The following is a 19,403-nucleotide window of genomic DNA, read 5'->3' as shown; positions in this document are numbered from 1 at the left end:
AAATCCTGGGTTCGATTCCCAGTTGAGACCGTTATTTTTTTAATTTTTTCTGTGTCTTGTTCTGTTTCATGTTCCGTTTAGATTTATTAGGATTATCTTCTACTTTAGATAAATCAATGCTCAATACATTGGTGGTACTGACCCTGTTTTGTGTTACTATCCATTGTCTTTGTGAAAATAAAAAATATTTTAATATGTGCGTAGCTGTGAGTTTTTAATTTTTCGGCATTCCGATATTTTTATTTAAAAAATATTATTATTTTGGGCTAATTAATGAATGATGTTCGCTGAGTGAAGTCATATTGTCTATGGTCGCACTTTTTTAAATGGCCTTGAGATTTCTCTATCTACGTGAGTGGTTTGTTTATGGTTACGACCTTTCTGGACCGTACGACCGTTTTATCTGTGGTTAAGTTGGTGACAAATTCTCCCCCTACAAAAAGCCCGAAGATATCGATCTAAAGAATGGTTTATTTATGACACTGACATTTCCCCGTGCGATCTGCGCTTGCGTTCGTGCGTAGAGTATGTGTTGCGTGCGCGTGCGTATTTGACAGTGTTGCACATTATCATCATGCACTTTTGCTAGATTTTACTACGCCTTCATTTCCTCTCGAAACCGGTTGTCAACAAGTCTTGGTGTACCGTCGTTTCGGCGCCGGTTTTGTTAGTTAGAGTACTCTGAAATCATTCGAGATTCGCCTAGCAGCTGCAAACACAATGTTCGGCGGAACGGAACCGGTCATTTTCCCCAAAGAGGCGGGAGAGTTTGTTATGAAAACTGCCAAATCTGTGTCCATCAAAACAGAAGGCGTAAAGAAATTAGCAGACGAGGTATGATTGCATTTTCTTTTTTGATTAAGACATTCATACTGTTTATTTGGTCATATTAAATGCAACGTTATTTAGCTGTTTATAAAAAAAATATCTCGAGCCAGCGAAATGAGAACCACAATTTATTTTAAATGTAGGATTAAAATGAAATGAAATCAGTAAGCGCATTTAAGAACTGTTTCAAATGTAGGTATTTAGATCGTAAAGTATTATATATATTTTTATGTGTATGATGTGCACTAGTATTTGGTGAATTTGGTCCACAAAGGAAGGCTAAAGATTATTTTGGCAGTATTTTATGAGTTAGTATTTGGTATAAAATATTATATTATTATTGGCTTGTAGGACAATGGTTGTTATGTAACACAATAAGTTTTTAAAATCTATTTTTATACAACTAAAACTTGAAACTTCACTGTTGCCCCGTGTATATATGTGTGACATAAAATGATTATTTATTATTAATAAATCAGCAAGTTCTCTAATGCACGACGCCTTTTCTATTTCGTTTCTGAAGGTGGACCGAAAACTGAGAATTTCCCTGCCAAATGATTCAGATATGTCTTTTTATATGCATATATCAACAAATTCTAGAGCTTTTTTTAAGAGATCAGTGTCATTTAAATTTTGCAAAGTGGCAGGTTGCAAAACACTGAAATTGGAAACAAATTCATTCATTGGAAGGAAACGCGATTTCAGTTAATTAAAATGATGTCCAACACTTGATAAAATATGTTCTTTATGGCCGTTGTTTGTGTCTAACTGTAGTTGATTTTATGTACTTATATAAAATTTATAATTTTTACTAAATTTTGTTAAAAATGTTAGGTCACATCTAACTTCTGAGCTCGGGGCCCGTAGCATTTTGCCAGCCCTGCCACTCTATAGTTTCGCCAGTGGGTTCTACGTATTGCCGGAGGCTTCCGAAAAGTGTTTTCTTTTAAAATACTCAAGTTCTAGGAGTGGGTTCCGAGTTCTTGGGTTCGAACTGGATAAAGGGTGCAGTGGCGGGTTCCGGGACGCAAGGTTCCTGCTCAAAATTCCGTTCCGGACCCGAACCAGGATCCGCACCAAGGCCCGCACCCGGGTGCAGGTGCTATTGCGGGTTCGGATAGCAATATAAAACTTTGCTACATGCATCATATTCCCAAGAGTTAGAAAGTTAGAAGAAAGTGTAAATGAATCAAATATTAACTAACACTGAACATTAGTTTTTAATTCTAAGTCCGTGTCAGTCGATATTATTATTTAACTAATTAACTCATACTGATGACATACATACCGCCCTAAAAAAATCATAATCGCATATAATTCGAATATGATTGAATAATAAACTCACCGTAAAGTCCGTAAACAGAATCGAGAGGAAGCGGGGGGACGCGGGTGCCGGGAAGCGATAATGCTGAGCACTGGGTAAATATGAAGAGGCATTTGGGTCCGAGTTCTTTGGGAGTGGTCGATTTGAAAAAGGAGTAGGATTGGGATCCGCTTCCCGCAAAGGACTCGGGTTCAAGAACTCATTCCGGCTGAACTTATACACCCCTACCGGAGTGGCGCTTTGTGAGTGCCTATTGTATTTATTGAATGTTTATGTTCGAGCCTCGTCCCGCAGGTCGGTTGTGTATTGACAAAAACCGACTGGTGTACACCAGGCGCGATAAATGTTGCATGATCTCTGCTTAGAAAACTGTCTGTATTGCAGATTTCTGTTTTCGCATTTACCGCCTTTACGCCGAATTGTATTATCTTCGTCAAATTGACTCACGAGTATACTACTTACTATAAGGGTACTATTGTAACGAGTAATTTAATTTATTAATATAAATTGTAATTTGATCAAGGGTTGAGGAGACGGCCGAATGGCTCGTAAACATGTAAACAATAACAAAAGATTGTGAATCAAGTCAGTGACGACGAGATTCTGATATTATTAATGTGCCTAAATAATAAAGCTTTTAGAATATTTTAAAATAATTACAAATGGTAATTAGAAGTTCGTTATGTGGTGTCGGCAGTGTCGCGGTAAATATCGTGCGCTCACTGAAACCTCGTACCGCTAGCTGTATACGGGAAGTACATCGCATCGATCGCATCGCTCCCTGTCGCTCCCTGTCGCTCCCTGTCGCCCCCCGACCCGTTTGCAAGGATTGCTGGCCCCAATACAAAAATATGTATCGGTGGGCTCTCGGTATACCGCACTCGGTTTTTGTCGATATTTTACTGACTTGTAGGACGAGGCTCTTAGAAATATTAGTATTCCATAATTTTTGTGGTTTTCCGCCCTTTCGGAAACTTTTTAGTAACTACGTTGTTTTTCAAAATGACTGCGTTTTGCATTTGTGATAATGTTCAATAAACAAAATAATAATTTTGTAATGTTTTTGTTTCGCCAATTTGTAAGTGAAAGAAGTTATGTAATTAATTATAATGTAGGTCATAAGGATTGCTCCCCCACTCTGCATCCTCTATGCCCGTGTGCGATTGTTGGATAGTTGCGCAATAGTTGTATTGATTTTATGGAATAATCTGGAGCACTGGGATGTTCAACAGGATGCAGTAAGGTCACAAGGTCATTTATTATTTGAGACCTTATTTTTATGGATGCACGCTTTATTGTATGCCGTAATATTGTAGTTTAGATGACTTACCACGACAAAATAATGACAAAACACAATATATGATTTTTAATTAGGTATTAGGAAGATAGATTACATTGTTCAGACAGGGTAGGCAGATCGGTAAACCGCGTGAATCTTCTTCAAAACACCCTAATATTATAGAACTTCCTTCTTCTTTTGGGGCTAGTAAAATTAGATTGTTAATGTTAATTGTAAGTTTCTACATATGTAAATATATATGTCATTAGGATAGTAGTTATTGGCCTTAGTCGTAAGTCACTAGTTTTAAGTCAGTAGTTCTAGTATTAATTAGCGCCCTTGAGGTGATTTTTGACGAGAACGGCGCTTTTATTAATTATTAGGAATATAGATTACATTGTTCAGACATGGTAGACAGATCGATAAACCGCTTGAATCTCCTTTAATTATCAGGAAGATAGATTACGTTGTTCAGACAGGGTAGGCAGTTCGATAAACCGTTTGAATCTCCTTTAATTATCAGGAAGATAGATTACATTGTTCAGACAGGGTAGGCAGATCGATAAACCGCGTGAATCTCCTTTAATTATCAGGAAGATAAATTACATTGTTCATACAGGGCAGGCAAATGGATAAACCGCGTGAATCTCCCTTGTTTTTCTTTTTGCTCTTCAATGCATAGAGATGCATTCTTATGTCGAGTATGAAGTCAGATAAATATAAAACGTTAATTTTAATAAATGTGATTTGTATGTAGCTCCGCTGGATCAAAGCAGATATGTACAGGTACTTACATAAAAAAATCTCCACTACATATTTGTAAAACGTAATTTACTGTTCGTAACAATTTTTTTCTTCTAGTTCTAAAAATATATTCACTGTTTGTTTTGTTTGGTTTTTTATTGTTGTTTTTTTCCTCTTAACCCACGATTTGGTGTTTAATTAATATTTTTACCGGGTTTTTAAAAAAATATATTTATTGGGTTTATATAATGCGGGGTATCTAGCGAGGCTAGAGGCTAGGCTAGATAAGTGCTAAGCTTGAAAGATTTTATTTTAATTCGATAATTCGGTTATTTATATGAAGATTTTCAGAAATTTCAGTTAGCCCTGTGCTGCACCGATTCCTGAAAATATTCAGAGAAAAATCGGATTATCGAGAAAAAAACGTTTTTGGTTACAACAATGTCAATAATGCCATATTTTTTTGTCTAGTTGTTATAATGTTTGTTGTCTAGTACACCCAAAAGTCACGAGCCGCCACTAGTAAATACCTGCCTTACCTAGCGATTCCTGAGGTTATTTGGAGCCAAAAGTGTAGATGACAACTCGATCTCTGGTGGATCTTTGAAATTTTTTTTTCAAACTATTAACATTTAAAAAATCAATAGGTATTGGACAGTTAGGGTAAAACCTCCAAGAGGTCTAGAAGGTTTTGGTTAGGGTCGGGTTGGGGGGTTGGGCGTTTACTAGACTGAGTGAACTCTACCACAGCGTTTCCCAAACTTCTCCCGCATTGTTTGGTTTTTATAATTTGTAATGTAATTTTTTTTATATTTATAAACTTTGGTACTGCTTGTTATTCCGCGTTCTTACGAAGTAAATCGATTCATGTCTTGTCGATTTGTATTCTGCGTTTGTTTACTTCACAAATGTTAAAACCGAATTGACATTTGGCGCCATTTGCAAAAGTTATAGCGTTTTCCAATAGGGTGATTACTTTTGCCCCACCTTTATATGCTTCTCCTGTACTATATGTAGGTATATAGGTGAAATTAAGCGGATTCGTCTAATGTAGTTTATATATATTGTAATAAAAAAAAATCGCATCACATGTTCGCAAACATAAATCCAAATTATTTAAAAGAGATTTAATATTTTTTCCATTGCTGGTTCGTGACACCATTTGAGAAACGCTGCTCTGTCGAAACAATAAAATTATTAAAATGATAAACACTTTGTGGTTTTTTAACGAATTATTTTTAAATAATTCGTTAAAACTCAATGAGCCGTTCTCATTATGTTTGTTTCAGTTCAGGTGGACTTTATATGCCGTTCAAAAATCTTTTAAACCCTTTTTGTAAATCCTCCACAGTTTTTGTGATGCGAAAAGCGATCTTTATTCATGTTTAGGTGGTCATATAACCCCGCAAAAAGCAGAGGTGGTCCACATCTATCATTTTTTAAATTTCAGGTTTGAACTACTGTAAAATTATTTGTTAGTTTTAATATTTTGCTTGGGTTTTCGTCCATGCTAACTGAAGCCACCGCGTCAAAAGGCTCGACCGTCCAACTGTGATTGTCCGATACCTTCAAACGTTTTCTTAATAAATAGTAGGAAAGTTGGATATATTATCTGGAAAATATTTTTTTTATGAGCATAAAAAATGTAATTTCCGTATAGCTAAAAACAAAAATTTAATAATATATTATTTAAAGAACAACCACTTGTTTGCTTGTTTGTACATTTTTGCAGCATATTCGTAGAAGAAAAATCTATTCACACATTTTTTTCCGTTCCAATAAAAAAGGAGTGCAAGTGGCTCATTAGATATTGAATATTTGCCAGTTGTCTCTCTGTCTTGCGATTTTTTTTTTATGTACATATTAATATAATACATGTGTTTGCGCTTCCCCCCTTTGAATTTTGTTTTAAATACATGTTTTTGAATTATGATTAAACAGTATTTAAAAAAAAATAATTTAAATATTAATTTTCTAAATGCATAATAATTTTTTTTTTTAGTACAAAATATTGGAGGAGTAATCTGAGGAGAGTTTGTGTGGTGGGCAGGCGACCGGGCGGGGCGTCATGCATTTGATTTTTATACAAATCTACAGTTTTATTCCGAGATTTATGAAATTTTGCACACTTGGCGTTAAAAACAAGAGAGAGGTACATGAGATTTTGAAAAACTCTACGTAAAGCCCGGGCAGATTATGACCAATTTCATTGGCCTGTCTGGGTTCTAGAAGTCGAAAGCTCTTATATTATTTTGTAACTTGGTGAGATCAGTTTTCTTTCTTATCTCTAAAGATCGCACTCGTTGGGATTATTTTTTTTTTAAGGGAGATGGCCTATGAACCATTACTAGTACGAAATTAGGGCCATGTCCTGTCTTTACACACACACCAAACACATAACTTTCGTTGGCGCTGCTGCTTCGATAGTGCAGTTTGGACATAGCTCGGCGATTTTCGGCACACTTCCATGCCATATCTCCCTATATTTATATTATCTTTTATCACATTTGTTTGAATTATCTGTTCAGAGATTGAATTAAACCCTTTTAATTTATTTTCCAGATTTTCAAAAACTATATGGCGGGTAAGATCAAGATAGGTGGCTATGGAGATGATGGTTACCACCCGACAGGCAAGGAGGCTCGCACTGTGGACTGGATCTTCCTGCTGGACACCCTCAACTTCTGCTTTTGGACCCCCGGGAAAGCAGACAAGTGGACTGTTAATGGCCAGACCGGATACATGGGGATAGTCGCTGCCCTCCGTCGTGCTTTTAACGTAAGGATTTCCACGTAAATCAGTAAATTTTATGTGAAGCTTTTCGAACTACTATTTTAATTTAATGAGAGACTAATAAATTATACTAATTTTAATTTAATGAAAGGCTTTAGAAAATAATATTTAAATTAAATTAAAGACTTTTATACTATTCATTTAATTTAATGTAAGACTTTCCACAATAATCATCAAATTCAATGTAAGGTTTTTTATATTAATCATTAAATTCAGTGTAAAGCTTTCCACACTAATCATTAATTTCGATGTAAGATTTTCATACTAACCATCAATTTAAGTCTTTTCATACTAATCTTTTGTTTATTATATTAATGGCAAAGTTTGTATATGATGTAGATATAAAGTATAATATAAGGATTAATTCAATTTTTTTCAGTCCTCTCTATGGTTTCCTGTTCAGAGGCAGCCTGTAGTTTTTTAAACTTTTGTACATATTTAGTTTTGAGTTGTGTTTACATCGTCTTCATAATGTTTGGAAGTTGATTATCACTTTGTTCTCTTAGCCATGTTTTTACTTTTGTTTTAAATATATTCATTTGCGTTATTTTTTTGTTTGATTTGGTAGAGAATTGTATAGTATGTTTTATTGTTATTTTTTTTTGTTTCAAATATATTTTTTCCGTTATGTTTTTGTTTGATTTGGTAGAGCATTGTATAATTTCGTAACATAAAATTTAATATTTCTCTGTCCAATATATTCAATCTGGGAGTAACAAGTATATTTTGGTTATTACTGCTCTGGTTGAGTATTTATGTTGGGCAGGCTTTTCATACCAATCATTAAATTCAATGTAAGGCTTTTCATACTAATGATGTTTAATATAAGACTTTCAAATAATTAAATTTAATGTAAAGCTTTCCACACTAATCATTACGTTTTTTTTAATACTGACCATTAAATTTAATGTATGTAGTCTTTTCATACTATGTAATCATTAAATTAAATATAAGGCTTTCTACACTTATCATCATCATAAAATGAAATGTAAAGGCTATGTGAGATTTCATATTAATTGCACTCTAATCAGTAAATATAAGGTGAGGCTTTCCATACTAATCATTAAATTGTAATGTAAGTACCTAACTTTTTTTGTTATTCTGGTGGTTATTTGAAATCCCATGAAAAGTCTCGAAAAGTGCCAAGCACACTCCTATATAATAGTATGTACACCCGGAATACGGTGAAAAAGTTAATAATCAATTTTCATTATTTAAAAAAAATTGTAATTTATAATTTGTTAGGAGGGGATGGACATAGCAAATCCGCAAGTCTACAGCAAGATAACGGAAGCGCAAATGGCTCACATCTGCCGCTCGGATGATGGAGTGACGCCCATCCCTCTCCTGGAGCTGCGTGTCAAGTGCATGCACGAGGTCGGCACCGGACTCATCGACCGCTTTGGGGGCACCTTCAAGACCTGCGTCGCAGATGCTGACGCGTCCGGCCTGACTCTGGTGAAGATTGTCGTTGAGAACTTCCCCTGCTTTCGCGATGAAGCCCAGTATGACCAGAAGAGGGTGGCCTTCTATAAGAGGGCGCAGATCCTGGTGGCCGACCTGTGGAACTGCTTCAAAGGACAGAGCTGGGGGGAGTTCACTGACATCGAGGAGCTGGCCATGTTTGCTGATTACCGGGTGCCACAGGTGTTAGTGCACTTTGGGGCATTGGAATATTCTCCTGAACTGATGAAGAAGCTCAAAGAAGGTAAAACATTTATTTGCTAAAGTAGATACTTACCTAGTCAGTAAATTCTCTGTACTCTGAACTGAAGTAGTAAGTTTTGTTTATAACATTTTCACCTCATCGTGAAATATTTTTTGGTCTCTTCCTCTTTCAGGATTTATGTCTACCTTGAGAAAGTAAAATGCTCTCAGTTTATGTAGGTAACAATATTAGCTTACTCTTCTTATATAATTATTCCTGCAATTATTTATATGTACCTATTTACCTTGGTTGGAAAAGGTTCCAACTGTCATTTTTTTCAAAAATGAATTTTGAATGCAAAACCATTTCTTTTGCTCATTTCTATAACTAATATAATTTTCAGAGCCATCTGTGTTGTATTTCCGTAGTAACTTGTATGACGAAGTTCTAACATAAAGCTTTCAAAGTTTCCATTTATTTTACAAGGTTCTAACATCACTTTGAATCTTTTGCAATCGCCGTTTTGTTTGTATCTCACAGTTGATGGTTGTTACTAGGCACAGTGTGGTTTATGACTTTGGTTGGTTAGGGTTCTTAAAGTTTGCTAGGACTAATTCTCATAATCCAATTGATAATTTCTGATTTTGAGGTTCAAATCCTGTGCAAAGTATTTTAAAGGAAAATATGTAAATAGGACGTGTCCCTATCCTGAAATGGCATTGAGGAAATATTGTTTAGAACCTTATGCAATGAATTATTATGCCCTAGCTGGTTGGACATGATCTCCTTGTTTAGGTGTGTTCTAAAATGGTAAGTACACATCCTATTTAAATATTTTACACAAGATTCAACGTGAAAATCAGAAATTGATAAATAGATGATTATGAGAAATCGCCTTTGGAATCTTTGACCCCTCATATCTCACTAGGTTTTTTTAAAATTACAATCAACATGTTGCCCTATCTGATCTTGATTTTTTTTGAAGTTTCAAAAACGAAATCTTTATTATTTGTAGAGATGAATGGCTACTCTTTACAAAAATTAAATTTATTATTTATAAACTTATCACTTTGCCAGTGTCTTGAAAAGATAAGATAACATGATATTTTGTATGTTTTTTGTGTGTCGGAAATTATTTATCTAGTGACTGTCAATTTTTTGTTTCTTATTATAATTTGATGACTACTTTATACTTGCGAAATGTCTTGCAATTGATACTGCTGTGCACCCGTCACATCTTAACTCCCCCCACGGTGATTGTTCACCTGACACCCTTGAATGTAGCGGAGATGACGCAATTTAAAGAACAGCGAGTGTGCGAACTACTCTTGAGCTCGGTTGAGTAATCTCTTTGAGAGTGTAACGCAGGTGTTTGATAAAATCATTGTTTGTGTTAAACAATCTATTATTTCCAGATGTCATGCTGAAGAACGGCGACAGAGAAGAGGTTGAGATACGCGGTGGGTCTATACAGGCAGTAGAGCTGGTTAACATTGAAGTAAAGAATATGATTGGAGAATTGTATGATCCAAAGATGAAGACCAGCGATATCAACGCAGTCATGATCGACTACTTCCTGTGGCTGTATCGTCGCGAGCATGCAGCTGAACTAGAGCATATTCCCTTCCACAAAGTCCTCAGTCAGTTCTACTGATTTCCCAAAGCTCTGGACTTTCCTTTGTTATAACAATTATTTCCAATGAATAATTGAAGCCATACCACCGAGAAACAAATTAATAATGCATTATTTTTTAGTAACATTATTTTATTAATAAAATACTAAAAAAATAACAACACATGAAATTTTTATTTTGAATTATTTTTACAAATTACTATATTATATTTATAATTGATATTATTATCATTTTGACCCATTGGCAATAAACACCATGTTTTTTTACATTATCATTTTTTCCTTTTATATTATACAAATTATAATTATTGCTTTACTTTGGTTTTTTGGTAATATTTATTTACATACAAAAAGAAACACATCGTAATTAATTATTGGAGAAAATAATTCACGGCCCTAAAAAGCATAATATTCTTAAATGGCACCAAATAATATAATATTGAATAAAATTACCAATTGCTTGTTATGTAATTGACATATATACAATATGTGTTATATTTGCTTCCATTGATATTTGTTTTACATAGCTTTGAATTTATCAGTGATATTTGTGCGCATGCTGTGTTATTTGTTCATACGGCTCTTAATTTTCATAATATATGAAATACTCAAGTGAATGATTGTTAAAATAATCAGTGCGTGAAATTCTTCACTTAGAATCATCTCGTAAAATTAATATATGTGGATATATTTAAATATGTATGTGTTGTGTCAGAATTTAGAGAATTGATTTGTACAATGTATCAATTACTCAGTAAATAAAGTTCATGACTACAAAACCCGTCTGTTCAGTTATAAAAGATATAAGTTATGCTGGTGCATTACACTCCGCAGCAAAGCCCTAACTATGTATATACTTATAAACAATGTCATATCTATTGGTAAACAATAATGTATGGTATAAATTATTTATATCTACAGGTAATACTATAAATTATTGCAGCGTTATTGAAATATTTGTGATTTCAATGTTTGTTCAATTGCTCGAAGAATGCCAGTTTATTTCTTAGGGATCCGGGTTCCGGGACTGGACTGTCTGGTTGGGTATCTGACTTTCCTTCCTTGGCAGGGTCTTCACTTCCGTTGGGGAGGTTCTTGGCTCCTCCGGGATGGATGATGGGGGGTTCTGGCATGGACAGCTTCAACTCCTCGCGAAACTCCTTGGAGACACTCCGTGCGGTGATGCTGTGCATGTGCTGCGGTTGTTTGAGATTGGTCTGACTGTTGGAAAACGACTTGGTCATGATTTTGTTGTCCAGTAGATCCTTGCTTATCTTTCTCTTTGGCTGAAATTATAAAAAAATAACAATATTTTATTTAATACAGGTTTTTGTAAATGTTTCACAAAATGTGGTGTTATAAAAAATATTTAGAAAAATTCTACTAAATTGGGTAATTTGGAAATAATTTTCTTGGATTGATGGAAAATTTTGTTTAAAACTTATGCTACTTTGATTTTTACAATTTATTTTTTAAATGAATAATAACTGGCCACCAGTTGTTAGTAAGTAGGCAATATTGTTTCTAATAATGAACCATTGGTTATGTTCAAGAAAAGTTCCTGCAAAATTCAGGCCAACATTAAATTTTCTGATACCATCTAATGTGTAATACACATAATATGTACCTTATAAATTGGTGGATTCTCTGTTTTATTTATGAAAAATTTCTTCCTCAAATCCTTAACCGACGGTAAATCAATATCTTCTTCTATTTTAGACTCTGGTATTCTGGCAGAGTCATCGTCTTCTCTATCCGTATATCCCTGTACCGGCATGTACACATCTCCCATTGACTTCCAGGACTTGGAATTGCTAGTCAAACCTGGCATCAAACGGACATCTTTATCGTGGGAATTTCCGTTAATTTTTGCGTTTGGAGTATAAACATTTTCATCCTCACTTTCGTTGTGAAGTTTATCTTTTGTCGATGATACAATCTTGCCAGATTTGATGTTGTATACCCTCGGGGAATCATCTTGACTGCTGATGCTGTCGCTTTGATCGAGGATATCGTTATTGATTACAACTCCATTTGTAAGTTCCGATAGTTTTCGGGTGCTTTCAGCATTTAATTCGACTGGCAACGTGAAGAACTCGTGGGTATCATTTTCATATTTGAATGACTTCTCGTACAAGTCGTCAAATTGTGTATCAACATCTTCCACAATCACAGGTGTGGCTGCGTATAATTCAAGAGGAGACTCGACAACTTCTTTGATTATAATTTTTGGACTTCCTTTTGGAACTGTCGAGTCTTCACTTATTTGATTTTCCTGGTTATAGATCCATGACTGCAATAAATTATTAAAAGATTAATTTATAAAATCAGGTTGCATAATAAAAGTAAGACAGATAGATAAAACTAGTAGTATTTCATGAATTAGGCTAGCAATATGTTGTTATGATTAGTGAGCATTTTTTTAGTTGGTGCTTGGGTTAGTGACGTAAAAATGTGAAAGGACTCACCCCCAAGTTGCTTAAAACTGACATTTCACAAAAGGACAGAACAAAACATGCGGACAGCTCAGTGCAATCAAAAAATATAAAAAACGTGCATTAATAATTCATCAGAAAACTCAGAGATATTTCTTCAACGGACAAAAGTTTTGTTGTGTGTCATTTTATAAAAATTAAATGTTTTCTTTGTTGTGGGTATATACAAAATACTTCATGCTACAACAACTAATATTTATACATATATTGTTGAAGATAATAAATGTGTCAGCATTTCTATATTTGCATTTCGTTCATTCCATTGATTTAAACAGTTTTACCCCAAAATGGGTATCGTTAAACTGATAACCCAAAACAGGTTAAAAAGTAAACAAGTTAAAAGCAGTACTTATAATAGTATTTATTATATTATAGAAATAAAAGATACGAAACAAAGTATTGTATTGTCAACACAATTTTAATACCTGCATAACTGGGTACACTTACAGTTAATATAATTATGTTGTAACTTTTTTTCATAGCTAATCACCATTATATTGTGTATTTTTTTTTTTCTTCTTATCTCTTAAAATATTAATATAAGCATTTGGGGACACAATAACAAATCACACAATAATAATATGGCATTAAATAAAATGAAGCATTTATTGCAGCGTGTTTGGATGGCGGTTACAATAACATACAGTAATTAATATTATCATATAAGAATTAGAAAGTATTGTGTTTCTAAACTAATTTGGTACTGGGCGAAACAATTTTATATACATTTAAACTAGAAAAATATGTGCCACATCAAATAATAAAAAAGATTTTTACCTCATTAGGAACTAACATAAAAATGTACAAATATAAATAATTTGTGCTGTAATAACCCACATTTTAAATAATAATATTATTTGTCTCTACTTCTAATTTGGCATGTAAAAATTGCTGCTATTTCTGAGGCGCAAACTCCCTCCAAATATGGTTTCTAATTTAGCCCTTTGACTCTGACTGCTTTTATGTTTCCGTAAGCTCCTGTTCTCTAGTGAACGCAAACTACCAAGTGTATGAAAATTGGTCTCTAAAACTTCAGGTTCTTTAGGAATATTTAATTTAATGGAATCGTTGTCATCTGCTTTGTTTGAAGCAATATTTAAATAAGAATGGTGGTCAGTTAGGGTTTCGTTGTTGCGCTCCGTTTCACTTCTTCTGGTGTCTATTGAGGGGGGGCTCTCGTTTGTGTCTGTATTTTCGAACAGGGGATTGACCGCAAAGCCGTGGCTAGCATTTTTAGACCTCATGCAAACCCTTCTAATATTTTCATGTAAAGCAGAACCTTCCAGATCATTCAACAATTTGTTGAAACTTACTGGAGTTGCGGCTTCTGAAGTTGACCGGGTCATTGTCTTGGGTCTCGTGTCAGCGTTGGATGGTTCATCTGGCATTGAGTCGAATTTCATGTCCAAAAGACGCTTGCGGGCTCCGGTAGCTTTCTTTGATGCATTGATGTAATAGTCCCGACCGTACCTGAAAAGAAGAAGTTATTTAGAGTGGACTGAAAGTAGTTAAGAATTAAAATAAATCTGCACACAGTGATATAGAATAATTTTCACTGCTTGGAGTTGTCGATATTGACTGCTTTTTGCAGTGTGTGGATTCCCAGCACTACTTTAACTTACTCTTGGGCAGAAAGTAATATATAATTATAGTATCTATTTAATCTAATTACGTGTAGGTTTACCTTACGACATTATCCGAACCACCTTCACTTAAGGCCACCTGCAATGGCACACCAACGGTCTTCTTTTCTGGCTGTTTAGTCTCAAGGTTAGTTTTCGAAACCATGTCGTAGAGGGAACTATTGCTTTGCTTGCTCAGTCGTCTTTCTATAGCTTCTGGGGAATAGGGATTGTTTTCCATTGGCACGGCATTCAGCCATTTCTTGTGTTCCCTATCTGCTATTGAACCTGGAATACATTTAATCTTTACAACACCGGCTTTTTGTCAAGCTTCCCATCGGCACGATTTAACACTTCATGGAGCACACGTAACATTCGCATTTGCAATGCGACAGCGGCGTCAATAAGGACATCTTAACAAGGTAAAACATGGGAGACTGAGTGCTTAAAAGAGCTATGCAGACTGTCTCCTTTAATACCTAGATTTTCTTATTTGCATATTGCCTTCACAAAAAAATAAGCAAACTGAAAAGAGATGTGTTTCTAGAATATTCAGTTTGAAAAATCTGTACCACTTATGATGCCAGAGCTCACCGTTTACAGTAAACATTTAAAATTATTTTTTTTGGCTGCAATTTATCTGTAACTATAATTTTTTTTTAAGCATAATGATCTATATTCATACTGGGTACAATGTACTCAGTCGAAGGAAACACAATATCTACATACAAAATTGTATAAAAGGTCACTCAATATAAAGAGAAGCAATAGACTAAAGAGACACAAGTGATACATCTTTAAATAGTATAAAATAAAGTTGCTATCCGCGTCTGTCTGTTTGTGCGCTTAATGTTTCTAAACTACGCAACGGATATTGATAGGGTTTTTACTATCATTTAGAGAATTTCTTCCGGAAAGTTTATATACTATACATATAATACATGCATATTATAATTATCGAAATTAGAGAAATGTCGATGTTTTGTAATTTCGTAAAAAAGAATATTTTAGGGCACATACATTGCCAACGCTGGTTAAACATCATAAGATACTTCGAAATAATGTACTTCAGAATCTTATATCTTAAAAGGCCTACATAAAAATCCATGATAGTATATGTCTATCTCCTAAGGATAACCCCAAGCAACACCGGATAAACGCCTGCTAGTAATATATAATTTGCTCAACGTATTTTTTAGCGTAAGCAGAACATTTTCAAGACTAAATCTTGTTTGAAACACAAGAATTCCCAAGCTGGTGCCGGCTGTGGGGTTTAAACTCTTTATGATTTAGTATTTGTCTTGCAATGTTTTATGAAACAGTTTTGTTTGTTCTAATACGAAGATAATTTTTTTTTTAAATATGGGTTTTCTAAAGCACCTAGAAAGTGTAAATATTTTTGTAAAATTTAATTTGTTTACCAGGTGGTGTGTCTTTTTCAATGAAGTCAGGGTTATTGTTATTTTGGGATTCGTCTTTGTCATGTTTTTCTTCCAAGTCACTTATGTACGGTTTCCCGTTCATAGTGAATTCAATTTCATCATTTTCGTCAATGTCTTTGTTGACAATTTTATAAATTTTGTCAACTTTGTTTAAAATTTCATCATTTTGGTCAGTGTCTTTGTTTACAATTTCGTAGTTTTGGTCATCGTCTTTGTTGACAATTACGTCATTTTGGATAGTGTCTTTGTTTGTAGTTTTATAAATATTGTCAACGTCTTTGCTCATAATCTCATCATTTTTGTCAACGCATTTGTTTGCAACTTCGTCATTTTTTTTGTTAACAATCATATCATTTTGGTCAGCGACTTTGCTAATAATTTCATCTTTTTCATTAACGAGTTTGTTTATAATTTCATCATTTTTGACAACAGTTTTGTTAAAAATATCACAATTTTTTTCAATGTCCTTGTTAGTAATATCTTCTTTTCTATCAAAGATTTTGTTAGTAATTTCATCATTTTGGTCAATGTCTGTGTTTACAATGTCATCATTTTGGTCAACGTCTTTATCTACAATTTCGTAGACAATCTCAATTTGTGCAGGTCGATCTATGGAAATGTGCAAATGAAGTCTTAAATAAGTGTGTGGTTAGGTTATTTTAACAGATATTTTAATATAGATGTGCATATATTTACCCGGAGTTGTCACTATTGCGATAATTTCTTCCTCTGTTTTAATCAATGTTGTATCAGGCAGTCTGAAACAAGGTAATTTATCAATACATATTTTTAATAAGCTGGCCATTTGTCCAGATTCAGCCTGGATTTCCCAAGCTTGACAACCCTCTCCGGACTCTTAGGATGAACCACAGATCATAGAATATAAGCATGAACATTCTAAATCTGAAGCAACAAGCAGCCAATAATAATTTTCTCTTTATTCAATAGAATTTAAGACTGTGAAACATTCTGGTAACCCAATCAAAAACATTTCTCCTTGTTTTAGCTTTTTAAAGTTTTCATCGAAAAATAATCGTAAATCCATAATAAAAATAGTAAGCTACGTAAATATTATGAGGATAGTGGAATAAAAGTATATGTGTACTTGGATGTCGGGAGGGGTGGTGGTGGCTCCTCTTCGTTGTCACTCTCAGCGGGTTTGTAGTGTTGTCTTTTCAAACTGTCCATGTGCCTTTGAACGGGCTTGGCTATTGTTTCGATGTATTCACTTTCCTGTTGGTGGCCGTTCAGGGAGTCGAGATTTTCTTCTTCTAAAAATAAAGTTCTTTTATAAATATATTTTTTGTGAGGGGCGATTCTAGTTCCACGGATATAAAATGGATAGGGATAGGATATGGAATTTTTCTTAACCTTAAAATTAACAACTTCTTCCATTGAATAGCGAATAACGTTATTTTATTTTTTCATTGACTTTTTCGCTGTCATCGAGGGAACTGTGGATGGCTTTCCATTCTTTATCCTTAGGTAAGGAATATACCTATCTCCTTCATTTTAGCTTTGGCATAAACTTGAGTTTATTATCTTATTTGTTCGAGGGGGTTAGGAATATTCCTTAACTGAGGATAAAGAACGGAAATCTGCCTCCTGGAATCGCAGTCAATGGAAAAGTCGTAAATAATTTTAAGGTCAAGGACATTTCCTTAATCTTAAAATTATTCATTTGATGTATTCAATTATTATTAAATTAGGACCCACTGAAAGTACTAATAAGGTATTAAACCGTCCATGATAATAATCAATGTGGATTTATTGTTTTAAAATATAAATTAAATATGTATTTGTATTCATAACATTAACTCCAAATTGAAGGCCCCAAGGAAAATAATTTCCCTCGGGGCCTACTTCATATTTGGGAATGCTGTGTGGGGGGCCTTTTTAGGTAAAAGAAGGAGAGGAAGTTCTGGGAAAGAAAAAAAAGTATGAGGAGTGGGTATAGAGGAATCTGCGGGTCAGTGCCAAGAGTGACATATAAATCTATCCCTCCCACTGGGGTGCAAGGCGTTGGGAAGGCGGATGCATCCGCCACCAGCACCTGAACAAACCTCACACCATGAAACCGGGCACCCCTGAATAGTCACCAAACGTAGCCAACCACTTGGTGTGACCTGCAGAGGTGTTAGTTATCCTATGAATGGTTATGGGGGTGGCGGTACACGTACCCATTTCCAAAATTGATTTTGTGGTTGAAATAAATTAATATTTGTATTTCCAACCTTTTTTCTCGACCACGTCGAGGTTTGTTGCCTCAGTGACATTTTCTGTATTGAAAACATCTCCCGACTCCTCTGTGGAAGGTGTGCTGACAAAATCAAATTCGCGACGTGATACACCACCACTTCCACCATCGACCGCATCTCCTTCTCCATCTGACTCCAAACTCTTCAAGAATAATCTCATGTCATCCTTGATCTTACTTTTCTTCACTTTTGCAAAGGTTTCAATCGGATCTTGGGTCAACGAAATCAACTGGACATCCCAAATTTGCTGGTTGTCATTTTCATCTTTTCCAACATCTTCATCAATCTTTGTAGGAAGGATCTTCTTTTCAATGACTGTTATATCTGGGCTTTTTTCGACTTCAATAGTTGTTTCCTCTTCGGCATTTTTTTCAATAATATCTTGGTCGATTAGTGTCAAAACTAATTCGGGATTTTTTCCTCCTATAATTGTTTTTGAGTTGACGAGCATTTGCTTGATGTCTGTTGGGGTGTCGTCTGTTTCAGAACCCGCTTCTGATAGGTCAGTGGTGTCTTCCGCATCTCGGTCCCCTATAAGAGCTCTGTATTCTGTATTGGAGTTGGGGATGAGCATAGGGACTGGGACTGACTGGCCAGTATTCATTCTCTTCTTCTGGAACAGCCAGTTTTCTTCCCAAGAGTTGTTGTTGGCGTATATGTCACTATTTTGATTCAAACCTTCGTTTGAATCATTGTGATTTGGTCCTTCATCATACTCTTGACTGTCGAGACTGATACCTGTAATAAAAATATAAAAATTCGTTTTTATGTTTATAATTTTTTACTAGCCATTTAACATTTTGTGAAAAGTTTTTTCGTTTTTAATCATTAATATAAAATAAAATATAAAAATTCAAGGAACATTTATTTTGCTGGTTAAATAATTACTTAACTTAAGTAAATAATGACATTGGGAGCGGAAAATTTGTTTTTTAACGAGGAAACTACACATATAAAAAGCGGTGCAAATTTCATGACGCCGCAGCTCACCTTATTTTAGTACGTTTTTGCCTACTCTGTATCAAAGAAGTAAGAAAATACAAGAAAGTGGCGTCTAAAGACAAGCAAAAAATTGTACAGCCCCTAATATACGAAAAGACGACTGTAAGAAGAAAAAAAATTGATTCCTTTATGGTAGGTACGTAAGAAATGGTAACATGACAAATCAGAATACTTTAGAAAAGTGCTTGAAAAGTCACTGAAAGTGGTTAAAAAAATATAACCTAACGTAACCACTCCAATTTATTATATTTTTCATCACTTTCAAAAGTACTCTGGTTTACAACTGTTATAATTTGTCCGGTTACCGTTAACATATGTGCAGGCATGTAGTATTT

At 34.6% G+C, this 19,403-nt stretch overlaps 2 protein-coding genes across 2 annotated transcripts in view; one reads left to right on the top strand and one right to left on the bottom strand.

The window, feature by feature from the left end:
• Window positions 1-459: 459 nt before the first annotated feature.
• LOC149425203 (queuosine 5'-phosphate N-glycosylase/hydrolase) lies at window positions 460-10,299 on the top strand. The gene is made up of 4 exons (XM_089649972.1): window positions 460-834; window positions 6,738-6,953; window positions 8,214-8,676; window positions 10,032-10,299. Exons 1-4 carry the CDS (start codon window positions 721-723, stop codon window positions 10,268-10,270), a joined length of 1,032 nt encoding a protein of 343 aa, XP_089506098.1. The 5' UTR covers window positions 460-720; the 3' UTR covers window positions 10,271-10,299.
• A 912-nt stretch (window positions 10,300-11,211) lies between these two features.
• Window positions 11,212-19,403, bottom strand: part of LOC149425201 (uncharacterized) — a 138,137-nt gene continuing 129,945 nt past the window's right edge. Inside the window, exons 8-15 of the mRNA XM_089650749.1 lie at window positions 18,043-18,804; window positions 16,914-17,079; window positions 16,505-16,566; window positions 15,788-16,417; window positions 14,429-14,654; window positions 14,058-14,214; window positions 11,877-12,542; window positions 11,212-11,535 (exon numbers count right to left, since the gene is read on the bottom strand). Of these exons, the coding sequence (XP_089506875.1) occupies window positions 11,215-11,535; window positions 11,877-12,542; window positions 14,058-14,214; window positions 14,429-14,654; window positions 15,788-16,417; window positions 16,505-16,566; window positions 16,914-17,079; window positions 18,043-18,804 (2,990 nt within the window). The 3' untranslated portion in view covers window positions 11,212-11,214. The remainder of the gene's footprint in view (window positions 11,536-11,876; window positions 12,543-14,057; window positions 14,215-14,428; window positions 14,655-15,787; window positions 16,418-16,504; window positions 16,567-16,913; window positions 17,080-18,042; window positions 18,805-19,403) is intronic.

This window comes from Hesperophylax consimilis, chromosome 3 (assembly GCF_061612785.1).
Source record: "Hesperophylax consimilis isolate HC1 chromosome 3, BYU_Hcon_1.0, whole genome shotgun sequence".
In the NCBI taxonomy this organism is placed as follows: Eukaryota; Metazoa; Arthropoda; class Insecta; order Trichoptera; family Limnephilidae; genus Hesperophylax; species Hesperophylax consimilis.
Note: the sequence above shows the minus strand (reverse complement) of the source record. Positions and strands in the feature narration are given on the sequence as shown.